Here is a 26,120-nt window from a genome sequence, read left to right as displayed (position 1 = left end):
TTGCCTGGAGAATTCTATAGACAGAGGACCCTGGTGGGCTACAGTCCATGGGGTCGCAAAGAGTCAGACACAACTGAGCGCACACACAATAAAACACACAAAAGGGAGACTGAACAATACAAGGAATTTATTATAAAAGTCCAAAGGTATAGTAGTTCCAGGATTGGTTAGTTCAAGAGCACAATTCAGGAGCTTTCTATCTGCACCTGCTATCCTCAATATGATAGCTTTCATCTCCATGCTTGTCCTTTCATGATCATCAGATGAAAGAAGAGATAAGATATACACTAGATAAGCACTGACCTCAACCCACAGAAGCTTATGGGCCCATGAATACTGGTGTGACTATCGATTCATCCACCCTTCTGCCCTTGGGGAAGACTAAAAGTAAGGGGAAAAAATACAGATATTAGAATCTTCACCAGCACTTCCACATATGGAGAGAGAAACGGAAAGTCAAGGCTGTAACAGGAGTAAGTATAACAATTCCTCAAATACCTATTATTCTTTGGCTCTGGTGTCACTGAATTCACATCTGTATCCCACTTTATCTAGATTATATTTTACTTTATTACATTAATGGAGCTTTCAAGAACTGAATTATATGAAAGTAAAATAAAGTTTTAAAGCAATTTAGGCAGTTAAATATATCACACACACAACACAATGTATATAATGAAATCCTTATACATGCATAAAAACTCAGTAATAAATTATAACCAATAAGACAATAAAGTTTAATATTTAGTGTACTATTTGCTTTTTTAATAACAAATTCATAAACCAAAATTTGTTCATTTTTACACAAATGATTCTGATTGGTGCATACTTTTCATTACACTAATTTACCAAACCCTGAGTTTTCCTTCTCCATTTCTGGTTAAATATGTATCACTCTAAGCAAATAAAAATGTTTAAATAAGGGTCCTGCATTGGTGTTTAGTTATTTGAAATTAGGTTTTCATTCTGAATAGTTTCAGTAAAGTATATGTTATAGTAGAATGTCTCTACCTGCTTTAAGGTCTGTCTTAAGTTGATAAAATACAACCTTCCTCCTGCTTAAGAGTGCATCTTTCATTATACAAGTTAGCAAATAGCTTATATCAGTACAAATGTCCAACAATGTAATTAAATCATTGCCATCTGAAATACTTTATACAGGAATAATTTATCTCTTTACACTAGTAAAGCCTTGCATTTCAGTAGGTTCTATAGCTTCTGTATCATCACTTGAAATTTACCTAAAAAGGAAAACATGAAAATCGTTTTGATTTCAGGTAAAAGGTAAACATGTCTAAACATCCATTTTCTGCTCTATTTAATAAGTTGTTTCAATCAAGAAACTTGCTATATCAAATGACTTTTCGCAGTATTTGGTAAAGTCAGTTTCATTTTTATCATGATTATCTGGTTTGTGAATGAGTGCCTTTGTTTCTCTGATTTCTATATTTTATGTATTTCATTTCTAATTACTATGAATAGAAAGGAAATACAGTGATGCTCAAGCCAATTTTATTCTTGGTTAGTAGCTGTGGTGAAGAGATTTTTGAAAAGAAGTTTAGTGATGACTAGTTGGCTTTATCAAGTTTAAAATAATAGATGTATTTGAGAAAATTTTAAAAATCTTCCAACATTATAAGGAAATTTGCTATCTTAAAATTTTCCTTTAAAAATTAAGAGTCACCATTTAAGTTGTCTTATAAATTTACATTTCCTTAGCACATTTTCTTAAATCACTGTCTATTATGAATTTAAAAATCATTGACTATAAATATAAGTATGCTACATATTACTACATTGTGTTAAAACTGACAAAAGTAAAATGAAATGGTTTTAACACTGTATATGTCCTCTAAGTAACAAAAACAAGAAACAAACACCACCAGACCTGATAAATAACTGCTAAAAACATTTGTTAAGAAATATGAAGTCAACTTACAGGCAGGCATTGAAGATACTTCAGCTGTTACAATACTTTTTATCCCCAAGTTTGATAAGCCACCTCTGATTAAGCCACATGTAAATGCTAAATACTAAAAGGAACAAAAGTATAAAAAGTATTAAGGATTTACTAAGACAGTAAAGGTATTGATAAATATGACATTTAGTTAAACCTTGATGTTAATAAGTCATTTATTTGGAAAAGCTAAATATAATAATTTTTCAAATTATTAAAAATTCTTATTATTAGATTTCCCAGCTCCTTGGCAACTAAACATGAACACATGACTTAAGTTCAGTCAACTCACTGGTCTAGTCCATGACCCTGAATCTACGAGTGACAAAAACAAGCTGGAAACAGGTTAGAATTAGTTCTAGAGATAGCAAAGGTGTTTTGTGTCTACCGTCAGTGCTGCTTGAAGGATTCTAACTAGACTCTCCTTGTGGAGTGACCTGGCTGCTTTAACTTCCCATCGTGTCTTTTTTCCCTCTTTAATTTTTGCCACACCATGTTGACCGCTTGTGGGATCACAGTTCCCTGACCAGGGACTGAACCTGGGCCACAGCAAATCCTAACTACTAAACCACCAGGAGATTCCCCTAACCATGGTTCTTGCCTTTCTGAGCCTTCCCATCAATTCTGTAAGCTAACTAATATGATTCCATTCAATCAAGATTGGTTTCTGCTTTCTACAACCAAGAATCTTGACTTGTTCAAGACATATAGCCTGCCACAACAAAGACTTATCCAGTTTAAAGGATCAAAGTGCCAATGTTGACAAACTCTGCTAAGGAAACAAGGAAATGGGACTAAGCCATAGCAGAGACAGCACAAAAATGAGAACCAAAAAGCAAATAGTCCAAGGTATTTTATTCTCTAGATTTTTGTATTGCATGATATTCAACAATATGTATGAATAATAAATTATTTTATAAATATACATAATGGGTACTGATAGGTAATCAGATATGGAATCATTATATTATAAACTGGGGGAGAACTTAAGAGATTGTTTATAATATATTGTTACAATCAGTTTTATTAATAAGGAAACTAAGGTCCAGAGGGGATCTGTAAGTTGTGGAGTTAGCTTAAAATCTAGATTTATTTGGTCCCAAGTTCATACTCTTTCCACTACACTAAACTGCCTTTGTGTTAGATAATTTAGGTGTGGACAAATTTTACAGATAAAAAGCAGCTTTTACATACTGCCCAATGTATTTTAATCATTTCAAAGGAACCCTTATATTAAAACTTGTCAGCTTTTCTGTAATACATCTGGCCTATTTATTGATTCCTACTTGAGACTGAAAAAAATATATAGGAAACCCTGAAATGCAGATATGCTTAATACAAAACATATTCTTAGAAACAAATATTAACTATACTGAAAAAGTTTTTAACTTACTGATGGATAAATATGAACTCTGAGGTGAATAATTTTATATAGCTAATACCAGTTTTTTAAGCTTGAGTATCTTTTCTGATGTATCCGTACTATATTTGAGAATCTTATCATCTACATTTTTAATGGCATTTAAACTATAGTGTTTCTTGAATTGGTCATCATAAGCCTACTTAGTTACAAGTTAAACTATTTCAATATGATAAATATCTATTTCATAGAGAAGTATTTAGGCAAAAGGAACAATTTAAAAACATTTTGAATTCAAGTCTGTGATTAGCATTGTACTTTTCCCTACATTTCTACTTGTTTCATAATAAAAAAACCAATCTTTTATTCCATTAAATACCTTTGATGCATGTTCTAAATATTGTTTTCCTGCAGACATCTGAGTAAGCAAGCGAAATTTGTTGTCCTGAAGTACATAGATGCCCTGTCCCAAAAATAGAAAAACATCCAAAGTCAATGTAATCTGTACTCTTTCCTTCAAAACAATTTAAGAATTTTTAGAAGTTATTAAAACTCTCCCTTCCATTGGTCAAATTTTCTTTATACAAAGAAGTGTTGCAGTGTTCAAGTTGAAGAGTTGTTCATCATTTATAACACTAATATTTACTGAATGCTTTAAAGATACTGAAGATACAAAGATACATAAAACAGTTCCTATCCTTAAAGAATTCAGTCTAGTGTGAAAGAAAAATACATTCTAGGTGAAATTAGCAGCTATATATAATTAACTCATACCTAGAAAGCCAATAATCAGAGTCACTTTTCCCTATAAGCATTTCAAGTACTTCCAGGCTAAGGCTGATGTTATCTGAAAAAATGAATTTTACTGATAGCTAAGAGATAACATTATTTTCATTTTTTATACTTCAGTAAATGCCAAATATATTCTAAATATCTCCTAGAATTTTACAAAATAAGTCAATTTTTGCATAATCTCTCAGGCAACCTATTAACTTTTATATTAACAAAATATTTTAAGAATAAAAAATACAATGGCAACTAAACAGGCAAGAATTACAATGAGACTTCAGGAATTACTTGAAAGACAGAAATGTGATGTATCTGTGGTTCTGCATATTATCACCACTAAGTAATAATAATGAAAGAACCAAGTCCTAAAACTGTTATCATTCTGATATTTGCTACTTTTTAAAACTTAAAATTTTATTGAGAGAAAGGGACAGCTGTCATTATAGATAACTGCCCTTGTCTTTATTCACTATACCCTATTAGAGAAAAAAAAAATGATGTTTTAATAACATAGAAACATTCCTAAGTTTCTGAGAAATTAAGTTTTATATAACAAGTAAATCACTAAAATAGAACATTTATATTAAGATAAAGGACTTTAAAAACTAGGCCTTAATTTATCTAAATACCTGATGATTTGTCCTTAGATTGTCGATTTGTTTCTTGAATACTGTAGTCCAGAAATCTTTACAAATGAACTTCATGATATCTAACTCATCCTTGAACCTTGCAGTATCTTTTGTAAACCTAAAAAGATCAACTAGAAGTAATACAGTACTTTTCATCCAGAGAAAGCAGGAGGGGCAAATTATTCACTAATTTCCAAATGCCACAATAGCACTGAACATTTACTGACAGTCATAAAGTGATAAGCACCAAGCAAAGTAGTTCCCACTTCAATGAATTCACATTCTGTTATATAATGATGGGGCTAAAATTAGTCTAACAGTAAGCAATTTTAGGTACAGCCAACATTTTTTTTTTAAAAAGCTGAGCATGATCATGGTACTGTTATATAAAATATGAAAGAAAGAGAGGTCGCTCAGTCGTGTCCGACTCCTTGTGGCCCATGGACTGTAGCCTGCCAGACTCCTCTGTCCATGGGATTTTCCAGGCAAGAATACTGGAGTGGGTTGCCATTTCCTTCTCCAGGGGATCTTCCCAATCCAGGGATTGAACCCAGGTCTCCTTCATTGCAGGTGGATTCCTTACCACCTGAGCCGCGAAGGAAGATCAGGAAAATATAAGAGTTCAGTTATTTCAGATAGAAAGGAATACTAAAAGAAATTGACCTGTGAGTTTGAAGATGATCACATGCATAAACAGAGACTAAGGTTCGCATTTAAACCATATTCCATTTAGGATAAAGAACCTACTAGCTTAAGTAGGAAATGCAACAAGATTTTAGATAGTTGTTTCAGTACACCAAAGTTTTGAGGAAAAAAATTTAAAACAAATACATATTTTCTTCAAAGTTTGAAACATGAAAGTTGGATAACTGACTTAAAATAGCATCAGACCTAAAAGGAAATTTCAATCTGTGAATAAAGAACAGAGAATAAATAAAATTTAGGAATTAAAATGAAAGTATCTCAAGTTTTATGCAATCTTTTGAAATGGATCATCTTTGTTCATAACCTACCTGGAAGAAAATTTTCAAATCCATACTGCTCACCTTTCTATCAATCCTTGTCCCACTCGAAACCCCATGTTTTCCAGTTTAGTTATACAGCGTCCATTTTCCTATTTAAAAAAATAATAGTTTTGAATAATTTTAGAATGCCAGAATGTAAATATTTCACTGAAACATTGTGAGAAAAAGTGAATTACAGGTCATATTTGAATTTTCTTAATCATTTTCATAAGGCAATAAGATAAACAGAGAACTGTTACTGCTTTTCAGAAATGCCAAAGTTCTTCCCAATTACTTTTCCTGCTTTCCCTGGCTTTTTCCATTTTCAACTATTCCTTCCGATATAAAACTGAGGTCAAGGTATTGCTTTTGACTTTTTTCTGTCATTCCCATCGTGCTGTCACCAAGTTCTCAGTTCTGCTTCAAAATGTTTCTTAGAGTCAGCCAAGCTTTCTATTTCCTAGTGTATCTTAGTTGGTGACCCCACCATCCTATTTCTGGAAATCATGCAATTGCTTCACTCTTCCTTTGACAATCTCATCCACTCTTAAGGCTTTAAATAACACCTATGTCAAAGACTCGCCCTATATAATCCAGACTTCTGTGCCTCTCTAACCTCACCTCCTCTTCTGCACTCACTCCATCCAGCTTCACTGATTTCCTTGCTGTCCTTAAACATGCCAGGCAGGCTCTAGGCAGCTCTCCATCTAGAAACTCACATGACCACCTCACTGGCTTTAGGTCTTCACTCACATGTCGTCATCTCAATGAGGCTAATTTCAGTCTTTTAAAACAACAGAATCATTCCACTTCAGAAACTACCTAATGATTCTCAAAGTGTGTCCCAAGACTAGCAATCTCAGCATCACATGGGAACTTGTAAAACTACAAATTCTGTAAGCCCAGCCCCAAATCAGTGAGTCAGGAGCTGCAGGTATGGATCAGGAAGCCCTCCAAAAGTGATTCTGATGCTCTCATTTCTCTGCCTAATTTGTCTCCAAGGAACTTCAGCATTTAACCTAATATACATTTTACTACTTTTATACTGTTCACGTTCCTCCATCCCCACCTACTAGAATACAGCAACCAGAGGGCAAGAAATTTTATGTATTTTGAAGCCTTTGTCTTCCATTAACACCACAGGCCTCATTATCTGCTGAACCTTCTTCTAAGTACTCCACTAACAGGGCTAACTACTAAATCTTTAGTACAGATTTTAGCAGACACAATCACCTAGTGGTCCCACTGTGTGCGTGCTCAGTTGTGTCCAACTCTTTGCGACCCCATTGACTGTTGCTCATCAGGCTCCTCTGTCTGGGATTCTCCAGGCAAGGATACTGGAGTGGGCTGCCATGCCCTCCTCCAGGGGATCTTCCCGAACCAGAGATCAAAGCCATGTCTCCTGCGTCTCTTGGGTTGCAGGTGGGTTCTTTACCACTAGCGCCACCTGGGAAGCCCTGAGGTCCCACAGGCCCCTTAAATACAGCATGTTCAAAATGATATTATCTTAGTGTCCTCAGCTTGCTCTGCCTCCAAAATTCTTTAACCTCATTAATGGCACCACCATCTATCTAGTTAATACAACCAGACAACTTCCATTTCCTTCACCTCTGTGCTGCCAAGCCTACACACACACTGCAGTCCTGTGGGGCCTATCAGGTACGTGCTTTTCCAAATCCATCATCTCTCCTGACTGCTTAAATTAGCTCTTAACCTTTCTCTCCTGGTCTTCAGTTAGAGCCTTCCAACTGATCTCCTTGTCTCTAGTTTTTTCTCCTTTGATTTATTTTCTGTATTTAAGCTATAGACTTTCTAAAACCCAAATCGTGTTGTTTCTCCACTGGACCATACAGCACCACGCTGTTAATTTCCACACCCGTTTCCAAACATGCTCAGGTAGAATGACCTGTAAATCATGATGCTCTTTGTGAAACAATCTACTCTTTGTAGAATCACCCAGGAATATATTGATAAGCAGGAAATATGCTTATATGCAGACATTCTCAAATCTTAACTATGAATCACATGAACTTTTGAATTAAGCCCTAGGAAAACCTTCTGATGTTGCTACCTGTTCATTCACTTTGGTATCTGTGAGTGCTCACTAGTAAGTACCAAATTTTTAAGAAAAACTGAGGACTATTTTATCCATTAATGTAAAAAAAAAACATTCCAAATAAATTGCTAAATGTCCAGTTATTCAATTATTAGATTTAATACCTCTTTGGCGCAGTTGGAAAATTATTGATTTGAAGTGTGAGAACATTAGTCTTTTCCTTGATTTCATTTACACTTATGACTTCATGTCTAAAAAGATACATAAAGACCATCTCTGGATGACAGAATTGTGTCTTTCGTTTACATTTTTTTATTATGAAAAACTGGAGGCCCACTCAAAGTAGAGACGTTAACAAACCCTCATACACCAAGATGCTAGTATGGATTCTAATCATCAAGCCTACTACATAACTTTTTAAAGATATTTTTTGCTTATATGCACTTACCATACACAAACTGCAATAGGAAAAGAAAGTTATTTTTAATGATTCAAAACTTTTGGATTTCCTTTCTCTTACAGGACTAGCACATCTCTCAAAATTATCAGTCATGATTAGAACAACTGGTTTTGTTTTAGTTTGGCTAACCCATTGAGGGGGGGAAAGGGATTTTTAAAAAAGGTTTTCCTGGACAAGAGCTGAAAGAGGGAAAGAAAGTAGGAGAGAGTAGAATGAAGCAAGCTGATGCATATGTGATGGGGCAGGGAGCAAGGATTTTATGATAAAAGAGTAAAAGAGGTGTGTTACTAATTATTCTCTGGGGAAAAGGATTTAAGGAACGCTAACTCAACACAAACACAAATGTCTGCTATTAAGCACTAGCACTTAGCACAGATGCTAAACATTAACTACTGGTTGTTAATGATGTTAAAGTCAAAAGTTTGTAATTTGGAAAAAATCTCTTATTACTGATGGATCTGAATAATAGACTTTGTGAGATTCCCTGGTGGTTCTTTGGTTAGGACTCACTGCCGAGGATGTGAGTTCAGTCTGGGAACTAAGATCCTGCATGCAAGGTGTGGCCAAAAAAAAAAAAAAAAAGGATAAAATTTGCTTTATTTCCAATACTCTTCCTGATGTCTTCCTATTAATATCTCTAATGCATAATTAATACCAAAGACGGAATGTATCTCCCCAAAATTCGTATGTTGAAATCCTAACCCCCAGACGGTATTAGGAAGTAGGGGCCTTGGGAGATGATTCTGTCTTGAGGGTGGAACCCTCAAGAAAAGCATTAATGTCCTTATAAAAGATATCCCAGAGAGCTAGCTAGTCCCCTTTCACCATGTGAGGACACAGCCAAAACACACCTATCTATAAACCAGGAGGAGGCTTTCACCAGACACTGAATTTTCTGGTGCTTTGACTGTACTTCCCAGCCTTCAAAACTGTGAGAAATGAATTTCTGTTGTTTATAAATCACTTTGGCATCTTTGTTACAGCCCCCTGAAACAGACAGTATCCTGCTTATAGTTCACAAACTGACAGTACCTCTTCCTGGATGTCCTAAGGTGCCACAAATTCAACCAGTCCAAAATAATTCAGTATCTTCACCTCTTCTCTATTCCTTCTCCATCCGACCCAGTGGCTCAAGCTAAACACCTGGGGATAATTTTCAATTCTCATTCCTATACCTAATCAAATCCTAGAGATTCAGCCTCCTCTCTCAAACCGTCCTCTCTTCTCCTCTTTATCCAGATCTTCTTCATCTCCTGCCTGGACTCCTACAATAATGGAGCTGCTCACTACAAGAGCTTCCCTCTCCAGTCCAAAGACTACTTTTATCTTTCTGAAATGCAAATAGACTGTATCATTCTTTTTAAAAATCCTCAACTGAGAAGGTCCATGTTTTTAATCATAACGAGGTTCTTTCTAGCTTTAGCTTTCAATACTTTTCACTCTCCACCTATTCAATCTAGTCACAGTGAATGCTCATATTCACTCATAAATATGTAGGCATACTATAATACTCATAAATATGTAGACATATTTAAATACTCTACACCTTTCATTCCACTATGACTTTACGTTTGCCTAGGATGCTTGTCCTGCCCTTACTTTCTACCCCTCTTTATCAACAGCATTATAGAAACTAGAGCTTCTGACCTAAGCATGACTTTAGAATACTTTATATATGAAATCCTACAACTCCATTATTTCACACCACCCAATACTGTTAATTATTTATTGAACCCACATTCCCCAATGAGGCAGGGACTTCATCTTATTAATCTAACAGTGTCAGGCCCACAATACACTTAACATATTTTCTAAATGAATCAATTAGTGTGAATGAAGACTCACATACATTAGAAGTAACCTCCAGGAGGATGGGGCCATTGTTTCCTTCATTACTATATCCCCAGCGACCAGCTCTGACATATAATGCACACTAAATTTTTTTACATTGTGTTTCCTAATCGTAGTAACACACGCAAAGTTTCCTTTGCTTCGACCTCAAATCCCATTAACCTTCTTTCTCTGAGTTTCCTGGAGTGTTAGTGAGGGTTAGGGATGTGGAGGGAGGGACATGATTCTCAGGCTAGGAGAGGTCTGTCCAGTGGACAGCTGGGCAGTGCTGGAAGTGACTGGAATTAAGCAGGGCTGCCAACATCAGCAGTTAACTCTGCCGCAAATCAGGGCAGGGGCAACACATGGAAGGGACAAAACTAAGAAAGTCTGTGGCCTGCCAGACACAGATACGGGACTGGACAAAAAGGTGGCATAGAGTAGAGAATACGAAAGAGACAAGAATGCAAGACTGGACAGCTGACAGGTTCTAAGACTTAGGATACCTGAAGGTGGACCAATCTGTCTACACTTCGGGAGGCGACGCGTGGCACGCGACGGGACAGGGGTTGAAGGAAAGAACTGAGTGGAAACAAGGAGTGTCGGGGCGTGTGGCAGCACTCACCACCTCCCCCTGCTCCGCGGACTTGTACACTCCAGACACCATCTCGTTATGCAGAAGCAAAAACAACGCCTCGTCCGCCATTTCCTGCTTATTCTTCCAAGCGCGAGGTTTCGGCTCCCGTTCGGGTCCGGCTTGGGGATTCTGGATAGCGCCCCAACTGCTTGGACGCTACGCGGCCGGCTCAGTCCAAGGCCAGGCCCTCGTTGCTAGGAGACCAGGAATCCACGCAGCTTCCTGAAGGCTGGTAAAGGAGCGAGTCTGGTCCCGGGGCGAGCTCACCCCAGGGCCACTCAGCCCTACGGCTGAACGAGAGAGTCTGACAGCAACGGGAACCAAACCCAGCCGGTGGAGACCCGATCCGGGCCCTGGGCGAGGAGGTGAAAAAAACAACATCCGGTCCCCTCTACCCCGGCATTCCGCCAGCTCTATGGTCGCAGAGTTGCTTGCCGGAGGTGAACCACTGGCGCTGATAGGAGGAAGGATTTTTCGTGTGCTAGGTGGCGAAGTTTGTAAGATAAGAGACGAGCTCCTGCTGCCATCTCTGTTAATTTGTTTTCTTAGAACTGACAACATTGTCTAATAGTTTCATTAAAAGCTTCCACTTCTGCTATATGTTCCTAAATATGAAAAGTTGTAAGGAGTGAATAAATCGTAAGTTTTCAGGCTATAAATTTTAGGTTGGTGATGGACAGGGAAGCCTGACGTGCTGCAGTGCTTGGGGTCGTAGAGTCAGACTGAGGACTGAACTAAACTGATAAATTTTAGGTATATTGAGAAATTATCCCAATCCATTTTGGATAAGCCTAGGCGTAAGATTTAGAGCCGTTTTGGCTGCCAGGAAGTTTACTGGGAGTAAGGGACAGGGTGGATGGAGTAAGAAAAGAACAGGGAAATTTTAATCAGAAAATGCAAATAAAAGACTTCAGAAATGCGACGTCACTGTGGGATGGAGTTCATATAAGAATCTATGGTGGATGTGGGACAACTGCTGCACACGTGCAAATACAAATGTTAGACCATATGCACATTTCAAATTTGGCAAACTGGCTTAAACGTGTTGCTGCGCCTACGATTAGTTCTTTTCTTGGTAACTTACAAAGATTTTTTGCCCAATGAATTCATTGCTTCCCTCAAAAGTAATGCTGAGTTTCTCAAATTGTTAACCTTTCAACTCTTCATATCCTTTCATAAAATTTAAGACCGTGTGCCAAAACTGGAATTGAGGTGGGTTTGTTTTTAAACATGTCCCTTCTAACGTTTCAATCAGTTTTTTTCAACCACCACAAAAACAAGCATATGCTTCAACAAACCCTTTGAAAATAGACTAATTTTGAAGAGTATTTTGTAATCTTAATCTTGATTTTTCCAGCACTAAAATTTCCCATTTGTGAAATCAGGTCCTTTATGTCCAATTGTATTCTCCCTCATCACCACCAGCAAGGTCAAAGATTAGGCAAAAAATTGGTGTCTTACTAAGGTCAGTTTCTCAAACCACAATAACGGTGTCTTCGGATACTTTGGAGCCTAGAGGGGAAACATACTTATTGAGCATTACTAAATGTTGGACGTGGCATTCTACTGATTAACCCCCGTAAATGAGACTTAAATTTCCCCAGGATGATAGTAATAGATTCTAAGGAAGTAGGACTAGATCCTACCTTTTTGGCTGACTCTAAAAGCATCTTCCCATGGAAACACTGTTACACTTAGTGGCACTATTACCACACCCACATTCCAAGTAGTAGGCAGTACTACATCAGGGTCTTTTCAAATGAGTCAGTTCTTTACATCAGGTGGCCATAGTATTGGAGTTTCAGCATCAGTCCTTCCAATGAATATTCAGGACTGATTTCCTTTAGGATGGACTAGTTGGATTTCCTTGCAGTCCAAGGGACTCTCAAGAGTCTTCTCCAACACCACAGGTCAAAAGCATCAATTCTTCCAGGCTCAGTTTTCTTTATAGTCCAACTCTCACATCCATACATGACTACTGGAAAAACCGTAGCTTTCCCTAGATGGACCTTTGTTGGGAAAGTAGTGTCTCTGCTTTTTAACATGCTGTCTAGGTTGGTCATAACTTTTCTTCCAAGGAGTCTTTTAATTTCATGGCTGCAGTCACCATCTACAGTGATTGCTCACAATCAGAACCATGTAATTTTTTTTTTCATACCACAGCTGCCAAGCAGTTTAGTTCTCCAACCAGGGATCAAACCCGAGCCCCCTGCAGTGGAAGTTTAGGAGTCTTAACCACTGCACCACCAAAGAAGTCCCAGAATCATTTAGTTATTTTATCAAGACTCATCCTTTTTGGCCTCCCAGGTGGTGCTAGTGGTAAAGAACCTGCCTGCCAGGAGATCCTCCTGCAGGAGATCCCTGGATCAGGAAGACTCCCTGGAGGAGGGACCGGCAATCCACTCCAGTATTCTTGCCTGGAGATTCCCATGGACAGAGGGTCCTGAGGCTATAGGCCATAGAGTTGCAAAGGCATGAATGAGCACACACACACATCCTTTTTACCCAGCTTTACCCAGCTTTACGTTTTCTTTTTTTTGTATAGCACTTAACCCATTTCTACCATGTTTTATAATTTACTTATGCTTTTATCTGTCTCATTTTTCGCATCGCCAAACTCCTTGTGGGCAGATATCTGTATTGTACAGTTCTGTATTGTACAGTGACTATCCAAGTGCATGGCACATAGTAGGCATTTCATAAATATCTATTGAATGCATAAGTACAGGAAGCATCTTTGCTCCCTGAGAAGCGTACAAACTTCGTGGAAGCAGAAACCACAGCTATCTGGTTCCAGGATTTTTCCAGAGTCCAAGTTAACAGATCAAGAACTTTTAAGGATTGTTGTATGAATAGTAACTCGGATTAAATACTGCTGGCCCGCTAAGCTTAGTGCAAGGATGCCTGGCTAACGAGTGAAGGATGAGAACACAAAGATTATCCATAACATTGTTCTTCAGAACCCATTTTAAACCAACCAGCTGCAGCCTAGCTGTAGAGGCTAATACCCGTTATCGTCGCTGTTTTTCTTTAGTACAGCCCTGCACATGATCTGATCATTATTTTTGTAGTACAGTCTGGCACTGGTCTGATCATAGGATGATTCTGGACCGGCGTGATTTAGGACAGTTACATTATCTCCAGACTCAATTTCCTTATCAGTAATAACAAGCCTGAATAACAAGTTTATTCAAGCCTTTGGCTTGTGGGGGATAATGTACGTAAAGTGTTTCACAGAGTACAAAATAATTGTTAGCTATTAGGAGGAATGATTTTTCCTTCACTCTCTTCCCTCCGCTCTTTTAAGGTTTAACCTAACCAAGAGAAGTCTGCGCCCCTCCCACCGCCTCTCTGAGCATGCGCACCAACGGAATGGCCGCACCCTTTCCTAATCAAATCATTTACCGGGGAAAGACGGGGAAATAGACTCGCCTGAACCCTACTCTGAGGGTATCAGGTGGTAAAATGATAAGAGGCACGTTCTCTACAGGTTAAAAGGGCCAGGAAGGCCCCCGCTCTCCTCACCAGAAGAGCTGGGCCGCCAACCCACGTCTCCGAGGACCCAGGTACTCAAACCCGCCCCGGCTCTGCGCTAGAAGCGGAGCCCAGCCACCCGCAGCTAATTGGGGAGGGAGGGGACCCCTGCCTCACTTTTCATTGGCCCAGGGTCACAAAGGCCGGCAGTTTCTCCCCCTTCCGGTTGCTGAGTGGTTGAGGCCGAAATACAACTCCTTTTGCCATTGGCTGAACCCAGCTGTCAGTCTTCTGGCGTCCTGCGGCGCGACACAGGCAGGCGCGGCCTATAGAGCAGTCTCGAAGCCTGCTGCAGGGAGAAGATGGCGGTCGCAGTGAGAACTTTGCAGGAGCAGCTAGAAAAGGCCAAAGAGAGCCTAAAGAATGTGGATGAGAATATTCGCAAGCTCACCGGGCGGGATCCGAATGACGTGAGGTAAGGAGTGGATGGGAAATGCTGGCTCTCAGAGGCGGCCGTGAAGCCGGGGTGAATTGGGGGCGGGGAGGGCGGTCAGCCCTGAGGAGACTGGAACATCGAGGCCTGTTCGCGGGCAGCCGTGGGACCCTGTCCTCGGTGAGGTGGGAATTTCCAAGGCCTTCAGCGTTAGGTCCTGGGTCTTGGGTGCGTGAGGAAGGAGAGCGGAGCCTGGGTGCGCCGGGATGGCCTCCCGTCCTGTGGGAAGGCCGGGACTGCCGGTTCCCGCCCTCGGCCCCGCAGGCCCGGAACTGCAGCACAAAGCCTTCCTCCTTGGCGGGCCACCCGATTCAGGGCTGGCCCTGGGACCTTCCGGGGACGCGGTCCGCTGCCTCACCCTCCGGCTCTTGCCCACGTGCAGCTTTCTCTGGGTTGGTGAAATTTGAACCAGACTCAGGCCTGTTAACTGTAGTGGTGTTGAGATAAATACAATTCTGTGAAACTGGTCTTGGGAAAACGAGGAAGTTAGTAGAGTGCTTCTTGCCGTGTTTCAAACACTTGGGTTTGAAACCGTCATCTTAAAACTTTTCTGTTTATTTTCTCTTGATGGTGAACTGCACCCGTTGAAGTGTTTGGTGCTGTTAGAAACGATTGTTGGACTGATTTGTAAATTATTTTGTAGGCCCATCCAAGCCAGATTGCTCGCCCTTTCTGGTCCTGGTGGAGGTAGAGGACGTGGTAGTTTATTGCTGAGGTAAGATTTCCTTAAAATTTAATCCATTGGTACTGTACTAAATTAATGAATCGGTTTAAACAAATTTCTTGCTAGAGCCAGTGTTAAGAAAAGTTTGGTTTGAAGCTGTGATTAGCTGTAGTTTTCTGTATAGTTAATTTACATTTACAGCTAGAGATTGAAGAATATAGTAACTATATCAGTTATGTGCAAACTTAATATATTCTCATAGATCTAAAAGAAATGCTATAAGAACATCCATCTTGAAGTAAATGTCCATTTGAGGTTACTTTATTTGGAAGAGGAGTTTTTAATAACAGCAACTAAATTATCTTCTTAAATAGAAATAACCATTTTTCGTAATTTTCATGTGCTTTATGTTGGACATTTTTATTGCAGGCGTGGATTCTCAGATAGTGGAGGAGGACCCCCAGCCAAACAGAGAGACCTTGAAGGGGCAGTCAGTAGGTATGTTGGAGGAAAAGATTCTGGAAGCATACTTTATTTTATGAGGTAGAATATAAATATTTAATATTGTTGAATTGAGTTGTATTAGAATTGAGTAGTATATCATTTACTTTGAGTCTTTTCACTTGGTATTTGACTGAACTGAGACAGCCAGTATCCCTCAAAACTCAGTTCTTCATGGCAGTAACAGAAATCTTAGCACATGGAGAAGGAAATGGCAGTCCACTCCAGTATTCTTGCCTGGAAAAGTCCATGGACAGAGGAGCCTGGCAGGCTGCAGTTCATGGGGTTACATGACTGAGCACACATGCACGATAGAGATTGGAGGGAGATGGGTTGATAGCAATAAACTGGTAGAACTAAAAAAAGAAAGCACAGTAAAGGTCAGGAGAAAGATAAGATGGAGGAGATTGTCTGTGTTACTTTCCTGTCTTACGCTACAAAAGCTTAACTGGGTTGAGAGCTGCTGCTAAGTCACTTCAGTCGTGTCTGGCTCTGTGCAGCCCCATAGACGGCAGCCCACCAGGCTCCCCCGTCCCTGGGATTCTCCAGGCAAGAACACTGGAGTGGGTTGCCATTTCCTTCTCCAATGCAAAAGTGAAAATGAAGCCGCTTAGATGTGTCTGACTCTTAGCGACCCCATAGACTGCAGCCTACCAGGCTCCTCCGCCCATGGGATTTTCCAGGCAAGAGTGCTGGAGTGGGCTGCCGTTGCCTTCTCCCAGGTTGAGAGCTATAGGAGATCAAAGTTTGAATTGGCCTTTTAAAATTCCCTTTCCTATGTCAGGCTGGGAGGGGAGCGTCGGACTCGACGAGAATCACGCCAAGAAAGCGACCCAGAGGACGATGATGTTAAGAAGGTAATGGAAATTAAAAGAACTTCATAGAGGGTGAATATAGTATTTTCACCTTACTACATTTAGTAGAGGGCTACCCGTATGTTAATTACTGAGATTTCTTTTCTCCTGCAGCCAGCTTTGCAGTCTTCAGTTGTAGCTACCTCCAAAGAGCGCACACGGAGAGACCTTATCCAGGATCAAAACATGGATGAAAAGGGAAAGCAAAGGTATGTATCTTAAGTATCTTTCTGGAGGAAAACAATTCTTGTTAAATAATGCAATTTTAAGAAAATTTTAGGAATTGTTCAAGTGTCTATACTGTGCTTCTTTTAGGACATGGCAGGTTTAAATGAAGTAGAACATCTTGAAACTGGATTTTGTTTTTCTTTTCTTTAGGAATCGGCGAATATTTGGCTTGTTGATGGGCACTCTTCAGAAATTTAAACAAGAATCCACTGTTGCTACTGAAAGGGTATTTATGCAGTTTTTCTTTTGCTTCCTTTATTAACCTGTCAAAGTAGTTGATTATGTGTTAAATGTTTAAAAAAATCTTAAGATTTAATTGCAGGATTCACAAAGTGAACTGATATTTCCTAAGGAGGGAAAAAGATTTAATTGCCAGCCTAAAATGAAACTAAGGAAAAACTTAAAACTTTCTCAAGTTGTTATTAACTGGTTCTTTCTGAGGTGCTGTTAAGTAACTTAGTGAATTTTTATTTGTTGTACAGTGAGCCTAATTTGACTCAGGAGAACCTGGATTCAGGTTTCAGCTCTATAGCAATCTCATTTTCAGGTCTTGGGCAAGTCTCTCCATGTCTTCAGGCCTTACAGTACTTTCTTTCAAACAGCAAGTTAAACTTGTTAATCATTGTAATTTATTAAGTAATTATAATTTCTAAAACACACTCGGGTACTCTAGAAGCAGAAGCATAAATTATATTACCTGCTCTCCAGAGTTTATTTGTCCTATTTGCGAAAGTTTTTATTTTACTAGAGCTACAAAATTGTGTCCTTGGAGTTGAACACCAAGTTACTGCTTCTCAGAGGAGAAGGGAGATAGCAATTCAGTTATAGGAAGTTAATAAAGTTTTATTTCAGAGAGTGAACTAGTTGTCTGTTCTAGGATATCACTTGTCTCCAATTTTTTGCTTTGGAAAGAGTACATGAAAACCTATAAAGACAGTACTCTTCTCCTTCAGGTGAACTTTTAGGTTAAGTTATTTCATATATTGTGTTGGAATGGCATAGTAACTGATATTACAGCTAGCAGCTTTAAAATTTAGATTTTTTACATGAAAAGACTTCAGTCCCCATTTCCTGAAAAGGAAACTGCAGTCTGCTTCAGATCCCAAGTTTGAATTAGCTGGTGTCCTGAATTACAGATGTGACACATGTTTGTAGACATCAGTAAAATTGCAGTGTTTCACATCAGGGTGCATAATAAGCTTTTTAAGGTTATTGTTTATCCTTAGCAAAAGAGACGCCAGGAAATTGAACAAAAACTTGAAGTGCAGGCAGAAGAAGAAAGAAAACAGGTTGAAAATGAGAGGAGAGAACTGTTTGAAGAGAGACGTGCTAAACAGACAGAACTGCGGCTTTTGGAACAGAAGGTTGAGCTTGCGCAGCTGGTGAGTATATTTTGGAATTCTAAGATTGGTAATCCTTCATGTTGACAAAAGCACTGACCTTTTATCTTTTCTTTAGCAAGAAGAATGGAATGAACATAATGCCAAGATAATTAAATACATCAGAACTAAAACAAAGCCCCATTTGTTCTATATTCCTGGAAGAATGTGTCCTGCCACCCAGAAATTAATAGAGGAGTCTCAGAGGAAAATGAATGGTAAGTGTAAAGAAGAGGTCCCTTGAAATTTCCTTAATGGGTAAGGTAACAGACTCATACGTACATACATGTTTATTTCTTTCATGTAGCAGTTGGAATTCGTTAATGTTTTAGAACGATATTCTTAAGGTGCTGATGTGTTTAGAGTACAGGATCATTTGTTTCATGACAGATGTTAGATATAGGAAACTTAACATTAAGTGGTGCTTAATGCACGTTTGTTTCTAAAGCATTTGTGTGAGCTGACTTCCTTTTTTGCTTGATACTCTTAGTAGCCAGGTTCAAATGCTGATGAATCAAAAAAAAAGGTGAAGATTGACATAGTCTATAGAGGAAATATATACATGGAAGGGTAGATACTACTAAGATTGTGATCAGCTCACTTGTCTCTCTGGGATCAGAAAAATTAATTCATGATACCATGAAACTGTTTAAAAGAAGTTTTGTTCTTTTTCATTTAGACTGCAGTAAAATAGCAAAAGATTGTCCTGTTTTTCCGTCAGTTAGATAATGTGTAGTTTTGTCTGCTATTGATTTCTTAAAGTGTTTAGGTTTCCAGTGTGCTTTTGTCATCTTGTATCAGTTTGGAATTGCTTACTTGACATAATTAGTCTTGTTATCTCTTTACAAAAAAGACATTTAGATAAAACTCCAATGACATTTTGTGACCAGATGTCAAATTGTGACTTTGAATTTTTTAAATCTTAGTAAATTTTACACTTGTAAATTTTTATTCTTTAGCTTTATTTGAAGGTAGACGCATCGAATTTGCAGAACAAATAAATAAAATGGAGGCTAGGCCTAGAAGACAATCAATGAAGGAAAAAGAGCATCAGGTGGTGGTGCGTAATGAAGAACAGAAGTCGGAACAAGAAGAGGGTAAGGTGGCTCAGCGAGAGGAAGAGTTGGAGGAGACAGGTAATCAGCACAATGATGTAGAAATAGAGGAAGCAGGAGAGGACGAGGAAAAGGAAATTGGTATAGTTCATAGTGATGCAGAGAAGGAACAGGAGGAGGAGGAACAAAAACAGGAAATGGAAGTAAAGATGGAGGAGGAAACTGAGGTAAGGGAAGGTGAGAAGCAGCAGGATAGTCAGCCTGAAGAAGTTATGGATGTGCTAGAGATGGTTGAGAGTGTCAAAAATGTAATTGCTGAGCAGGAGGTAATGGAAATCAATCAAGTTGAAAGCATAGAACCTTCAGAAAATGAAACTAGCAAAGAATTGGAGCCAGAAATGGAATTTGAAGTTGAGCCAGATAAAGAATGTAAATCTGTTTCTCCTGCAAAAGAGAATGTTAGTACTCTAGAAATGGAAAATGAGCCTGAGGAAAAAGAAGAAAAAGAATCTGAGCCCCAACCTGAGCCTATGGCTCAACCTCAGTCCCTGCCTCAGCCCCAGCCCCAGTCTCAATCCCAGTCTCAGCCCCCACAAGTACTCCAGCCCCAGCCCCTCTCTCAGCCTGAGATTTTGCCGTTAGCTGTTTCACAGCCACCACCTCAGGTTATTCAGGAGCAAGGGCATTTACCACCTGAGAGGAAGGAGTTTCTTGTAGAATCTGTAAAACTCACTGAGGTGACAGAGCCAGTCCTGACGGTACATTCAGAGAGCAAGAACAAAACGAAAACTAGGAGCAGAAGTAGAGGTCGAGCTAGAAATAAGACAAGCAAGAGTAGGAGTCGAAGCAGTAGCAGTAGCAGTTCTAGTAGCAGCTCGACCAGTAGCAGCAGTGGCAGCAGCTCCAGCAGTGGCAGCAGCAGTAGCCGCAGTAGTTCCAGCAGCAGCTCCAGCACGAGTGGCAGCAGCAGTAGAGACAGTAGCAGCAGCACGACCAGCAGCAGTGAGAGTAGAAGTCGGAGTCGGGGCCGGGGGCATAACAGAGATAGAAAGCACAGGAGGAGCGTGGACCGGAAGCGAAGGGATGCTGCAGGACTAGAGAGAAGTCACAAGTCTTCAAAAGGAGGTAGTAGTAGAGATGCAAAAGGATCAAAGGATAAGAATTCCCGGTCTGACAGAAAGAGGTCTATATCAGAGAGTAGTCGATCAGGCAAAAGATCTTCAAGAAGTGAAAGAGACCGAAAATCAGACAGGAAAGACAAGAGGCGTTAATGGAAGAAGCCAGGCTTTCTTAGCCTATTCTTTGCAGCAGAAGATTTCTTGATGAGTTAAAAGGATTACCTTTCCTTGTAAGGAGAATGCTGCCTTAAGAATTGCATGTTGTAAAAAATTTTTTGGAAAATACAGACTGTTTGTTTACCAGACATTCTTGTACTTTTGCATAATTTTGTAAGAGTTATTTATCAAAATTATGTGAGGTTCCAAAATATGTAAAAACAATAATAATAAAAAAAGATTAACATCCCTTGTCATCTTTTTTAAATATCCTATACTCTTCAGTAAGAATCTGTATATTTTAATAGGTAAATCTTTAAGTCTGTTCCCTTCTGTATCATACATTGCTTTTGTAGAAATAAATGTGCATTTGTTTCATTAGCTTTGGGATGTCCTTGTTGACGCTTGTATAATAAATACCCTCTTGATAACAATTTCAGCTTTTATCACTAGATACTAAACGTGATTAGAATGTTTTTGAAGGTGTCATCACTTTTATTTGCCTTAGACAATTATTTTGAGTTGTCAAAGTCAGATCTTTCCAGCTTTGATGGGAACAGTTTGTTCTCCTTCAAAATCACTTAGCACATTTTTCTAATCTCCCTTGTTATTTTAATCTAAGCATTTCCCCATCTTTCCTGTTTTCTCATATTTAAACCATATATTTGGTAGATAAAACAGTATGGCTGGCATTTTCTTTATGATTATGGGAGCATCTTTCGTCTCCCATGGTTACTTCTGTGATACAGCATATACATCTGTTAAAGAAAATAATCACTTTCTAGGGGAAGGAGGTAAAATTTTCTAAACTTGGATTTTAAGTTTGTGGTCTTGTCCTAACTTTTGTGTTGGCCCTATCTGAAACATGCCAATATGTGTTTTCAAGAATTTTTGTTTAAGTATTTGTGTGAAAGTTTACAAAATGAAGGAACTTCATCTACACTTGAATCTGTAAGCAAGATAACACGCAAGTGGTACCAAATGATTGTTTGTTTTATAAATTTGTATGAATTTGGAGTATCTGTTGCCCATTACTATACATGTGCAAATAAATGTGGCTTAGATTGTGTGACTGCTTAAGACTAGTACTTGTATTAACTTTTTGATGCTTTATACAAGAGAGCACTTAAATTGCAGATGGTCTTTTTTTGAGTTCATAATTTATGTTGTGACTGTAGCTTTAGGCTTAATTTTGAATATTCATTATGCCTTCTCTTGACAAGAAAACGGTAAGAGTTAAAATGTCAACACATTTACTGCATTATATAAAAGTTAACGTGGTAAAAGAAAGATCTCTTTAAAAAATCCTTTCTTGGAGCAGTTATTAAATAGTTAACGTGTAGATCTCAAGCTGCAAAGCTAGATACCTGCATCCCTGGGCCAGTTGTTTCTACCAGGAGTCACTTTTACCTAGGAATTGTATAAGCTTTATTTTCTTGTGAGCCATTATGGGGAGAAGGTTGGTAAACACTTAAAAGGGATAACCATAGGACAACCTGATTCTTTTCTTAAAGCATCCTTGTTTGATGAATCTAAAATACTTACATGTATTAAGATCTTATACAAATTAAATGTTCACTCATTTTTATCCAGAAAATTTGAACTGTTGTCATGGTGCTTATACAGAAGATTATTTTGGGATTATAATGCATGAGGAGAAAAAAGGAAAAGATCTTTGGAATATGCAGAACAATTTTATTTTGGTTAAGCTGTACTGATGACGTATATAAAGAAAATTCTAATAACTTTGTTAGCTTTTTAGTGGTATGCATTTATAAATTAGAAAGTTTCATTTTTAAAATTGGGTTTTGCTTTATCCTTGTGAATATTTTAAGGAATTCATGTTCAGAGAATTGTGTAATTGGTTCCTTACAAAGATACAAGAAATGTTAGTAAAAGTAGTGACAATTTCTTAGGGGAAAAAGACATACAGGAATCCTATTAGAAATTATTTTTATGGGAAAATGTAGACGCTTAAAAGGGGTACATTTACTGACCAAGGACTGCAACTAATTTGGATCTCTTAATTAGAGACATCTAAGAGGCTCTTAAGAAAACGCTTTGCTCTAAGAGTCCAAGGTTAGGTATGGCCACGGAAATTAGAAAATAGTATCATCTTCGATAAGCTGTATCCAGCCTAGGGCTTGTCCTTGCACCATCTAGAACTCTGGTAATTATACACATGTATACTCTAGTCATTAGGGCCAAGCACTAATGCACCAATTGAGTGAGTTCATAGGCTACTGGATTGACAGATGATTACATGGGATAGTAATGTAGGCCAGTGTCCTCAGAATAGCAAGCCACTAGCATGTTTGGGCAGAGAAGGCAATGGCACCCCACTCCAGTACTCTTGCCTGGAAAATCCCATGGACAGAGGAACCTGGTAGCCTGCAGTCCATGGGGTTGCTAGGAGTCCGACACGACTGAGAGACTTCACTTTCATGCATTGGAGAAGGAAATGGCAACCCACTCCAGTTTTTTGCCTGGAGAATCCCAGGGACAGGGGAGCCTGGTAGGCTGCCATCTATGGGGTCGCACAGAGTCGGACATGACTGAAGCAACTTAGCAGCAGCATATTTGGGGGTTCCGTTTCTTAACAGTTTTTTAGATCATTTTTTAAAAATCCTTGAATAAAAGTGAAATCAGTTTCCCTTGAGATACTGCCATTAAAGCACTTAGCCCAGCAAACCTGTTGCCTGTCTACGTGTTTGGACTTGGCTTCTGTAAGAAATCAATGGGGAGGATTGCAGTTTGGCAAACCTGAGGTAGCTGAAAATCTCTTAAAACACTACTCTGTCTCACCTAGCATACTTCCATTGCCATTTCAGGACCTTATTTAACTTTATAACACCCTTACTATCCTCTTTTCTTTATTTTTTTCCATAATACTTAGTATTTTGTAGTTATATTGTACTTTGATATATTGTATATGTCCTGTTAGAATTTAAACTCCATGAGTGATTTTTTTAATCCCATTGCTGTAATTCAGATACCTTGGATATGACCTTGTTTATTATAGGCAATATCATGAATAAATTATGATGGGTAATTAATGTTTGTGCGATTTGATCTTTTTCTTTCCAGTTTATGTTGCCTCTCCTATCACATTAAAATATGCTTCTTTGAAACAGTGAACTGTTTCAAATGTACCAGCCATTGTAGCTGGACCCAAGGAGACATTTCTGGCTTAAGTTCTTTAGCTTTTATTTATGGCATGCCATTTGAACAAAGAGGTTAAATGATGGGATTTAATAGAATTACTCTGGCTACTGTGCTAAGTAAAGACTAAATGGAACCAAGGCCAGTGACAAATGGTTAAGGAGCTACTCTAATTAGGCACAATGTAGTGACTTGGGGGTGGTAGCAGTAGAAGTTGTTGCCAGGTTCTGGATATATTTTTAAGATGGTCCTTTCCAGTGGACTGTATGTTGTGAGAAGTCAGGGGTGATTAAAGGCTTTACCTGAACTGGATTGCTATTAACTGAAATGGGAAAGAGCAGATGAATAAACAGGTTTGAGGATAGTGAAGGTGAGTTGGTCAGGAACTTTCCTGTTGCATATCCAAGTGACAATATGCAGTAAAAGAAGCAAGACATTTTACTGGAAGTGAAAGTTGATTCAGGGGATGCTTCACTGGAAATACAAATTTGAGAGTTCTGAGTGTATCCATGGTAAGATCACCAAGGGTAAGAATAGAAGAGTTGTAATGAGACTCCTGGGCATTTTAGCTTTTAAGAGAACGGGGAGCTAAGGAGAAACCAGAAAAATAGGGAAGTAGAGTGGAGTGGCGTTTTTGAAGGTCAGGGAAGGAAGCCTTTGCAGCAGGAAGTAGTATAATGTGCCAAGTGATGCAAATAAGTTAATGAAGAGTAAGAACCCTTGAATTTAGCAACAGGTCACTAGTGAACTTCAGAAGGACAGTTTCATAAAACGCCCTACTATGTATATAGCACAGTGAAACTATAGTCAATATCCTGTGATAGAAAAGAATATAAAAAATATATAACAGTCATTTTGCTGTACAGCAAAGATTAAAAGTATTTGAATAAATTTTTCAGGAGAGTGATGGGGTAAGAGCATGATGGAAAAGAAATTTATCATTTCCAGTTAAGGTAGTTACATTGGGGCTACCTATCTCCCCACTGAGAACTAGAAAATCTGTGATTGATACATAGACATATGTATGTGTATGTCTCTCTCTAGAGAGAAGTATAGATATTACCATCTAAAGCCTTCAGAGAACCACTAAGGTACTAAAGAATTATAGGGCCAAAATCTGAGAAAGGAAGAAAAACAAAGGTGCTTGGTGTTTGGGGTTACTTTTCCCCCAGGACCTATTCTGGAAGAGACTTCCAAGAAGCTGAAAACAGATGTACAGAATCAGGTGCCAAGCAGACAAAACCTTGAGTTCAATAGTCACCAAAAAAGGGAGCGCTCTTGCCACCCACGCCCCAGGCTTTGAATTGGAACCCCAAGTTACTATATACTCTAGGAATAGGTTGAACCAGAAGTATTAATTGACCAGTTTTCAAAGGGGCTGAATGAACCTTACTGGATTGTTATCTGAGATTCAGAGGAGCAAAGTTGGTTTGTATGAAGATGGCATCACCAGTGTTTCAAGTTTTTGTGCAATTTTTTGTACATGATCAAATATAACCAGGAGTAAAAAGAGATAAAGACCTGGTCAAAAGAACAGACACAAAGGTGACAGGGTTAAAGGGAATCCTGATAATGGTGTAATCAATCCTGGACTTTAACTGCTTAATAGATACAAGGAACTAAGGGAGGATGGAGAATTTAACAGAATGGAAAATTAGTTTTAAAAAAGAGCTAAATGGAAATTCTAGAACTGAGAAACACTTTGAAATCAAGAGTTCAGTAGCTAAATTTAGCAATAGATCAGAGACGGTCAATGAATAGTGGCTGAGGATCTTCCACAACTGAGGAAACAATAAGGCCATAGTCTTGAACCTCAAGTGGAATAAGTAAAAAGCACTTAAGCATCCATCGTTAAAACTTTTCAAAACCACATACAAATCCAAATGTATGGGAATTTTCTAGTATCTTTTTATTATTGATTAATAGTTTAATTCTACTGTCATTAAAGAGCTTATTCTATGTAATTTCAATGGATTAAATTTTGTTGAGAATTACTATTAGGTTAGACCTTGCATATGTTTAGTTGAAAACTATTACGTGGCCTTGAACAAAATGGTGATTCTGTAGCTATTTGCAGTTTATGTCAATTAGATTCTTTTTATTGCTTAAATCTTTTATATCCTTATTTCTTTATTGACTTAGTTACCAAGAGGTGTGTTATAACTTGCCAGTAAGTTCATGGATTTGTCTTTCTCCTTTTTATTTTATGTATTTTTGAGGCTGTTTTAGTGCATATAAATTTTAAAATAGCTTCACCATCTTTGTGAATTGACCCTTTTAGAATTTTCAAATGTGTTTATCTCTAACAATGTTT

The 26,120-nt window shown here is 38.5% G+C and overlaps 2 protein-coding genes across 2 annotated transcripts; one reads left to right on the top strand and one right to left on the bottom strand.

The window, feature by feature from the left end:
* Positions 1-107: 107 nt before the first annotated feature.
* Positions 108-11,335, bottom strand: TRAPPC6B (trafficking protein particle complex subunit 6B). The gene is made up of 6 exons (XM_040256726.1): positions 10,711-11,335; positions 5,782-5,849; positions 4,736-4,853; positions 3,697-3,780; positions 1,940-2,033; positions 108-1,241 (listed from the first exon to the last, which is right to left on the bottom strand). Exons 1-6 carry the CDS (start codon positions 10,789-10,791, stop codon positions 1,210-1,212), a joined length of 477 nt encoding a protein of 158 aa, XP_040112660.1. The 5' UTR covers positions 10,792-11,335; the 3' UTR covers positions 108-1,209.
* Positions 11,336-14,076: 2,741 nt separating this feature from the next.
* On the top strand, positions 14,077-23,700 carry PNN (pinin, desmosome associated protein). Its single transcript, XM_040256724.1, has 9 exons — positions 14,077-14,671; positions 15,333-15,404; positions 15,783-15,851; positions 16,639-16,711; positions 16,823-16,917; positions 17,087-17,162; positions 18,163-18,318; positions 18,395-18,533; positions 19,275-23,700. Exons 1-9 carry the CDS (start codon positions 14,559-14,561, stop codon positions 20,639-20,641), a joined length of 2,160 nt encoding a protein of 719 aa, XP_040112658.1. The 5' UTR covers positions 14,077-14,558; the 3' UTR covers positions 20,642-23,700.
* The last annotated feature ends 2,420 nt before the right edge of the window (positions 23,701-26,120 follow it).

This window comes from Oryx dammah, unplaced genomic scaffold, assembly GCF_014754425.2.
Source record: "Oryx dammah isolate SB20612 unplaced genomic scaffold, SCBI_Odam_1.1 HiC_scaffold_16, whole genome shotgun sequence".
Taxonomy (NCBI): Eukaryota; Metazoa; Chordata; class Mammalia; order Artiodactyla; family Bovidae; genus Oryx; species Oryx dammah.
The sequence above is the reverse complement of the archived record's forward strand: the minus strand, read 5'-3'. Positions and strand labels throughout refer to the sequence as shown.

Bases quoted from the DNA above. Each gene is read 5' to 3' on its own strand.
- TRAPPC6B (XM_040256726.1), bottom strand. From the start codon at position 10,791: ATGGCGGACGAGGCGTTGTTTTTGCTTCTGCATAACGAGATGGTGTCT. The intron at 5,850-10,710 runs GTGAGTGCTGCC...TTTTTTAAATAG, and splicing joins CCGCGGAGCAGGGGGAGGTG to GAAAATGGACGCTGTATAAC. The intron at 4,854-5,781 runs GTGAGCAGTATG...TGATCTTTTTAG, and splicing joins GGACAAGGATTGATAGAAAG to GTTTACAAAAGATACTGCAA.
- PNN (XM_040256724.1), top strand. From the start codon at position 14,559: ATGGCGGTCGCAGTGAGAACTTTGCAGGAGCAGCTAGAAAAGGCCAAA. The intron at 15,852-16,638 runs GTATGTTGGAGG...TTCCTATGTCAG, and splicing joins CTTGAAGGGGCAGTCAGTAG to GCTGGGAGGGGAGCGTCGGA. The intron at 17,163-18,162 runs GTATTTATGCAG...GTTTATCCTTAG, and splicing joins CCACTGTTGCTACTGAAAGG to CAAAAGAGACGCCAGGAAAT.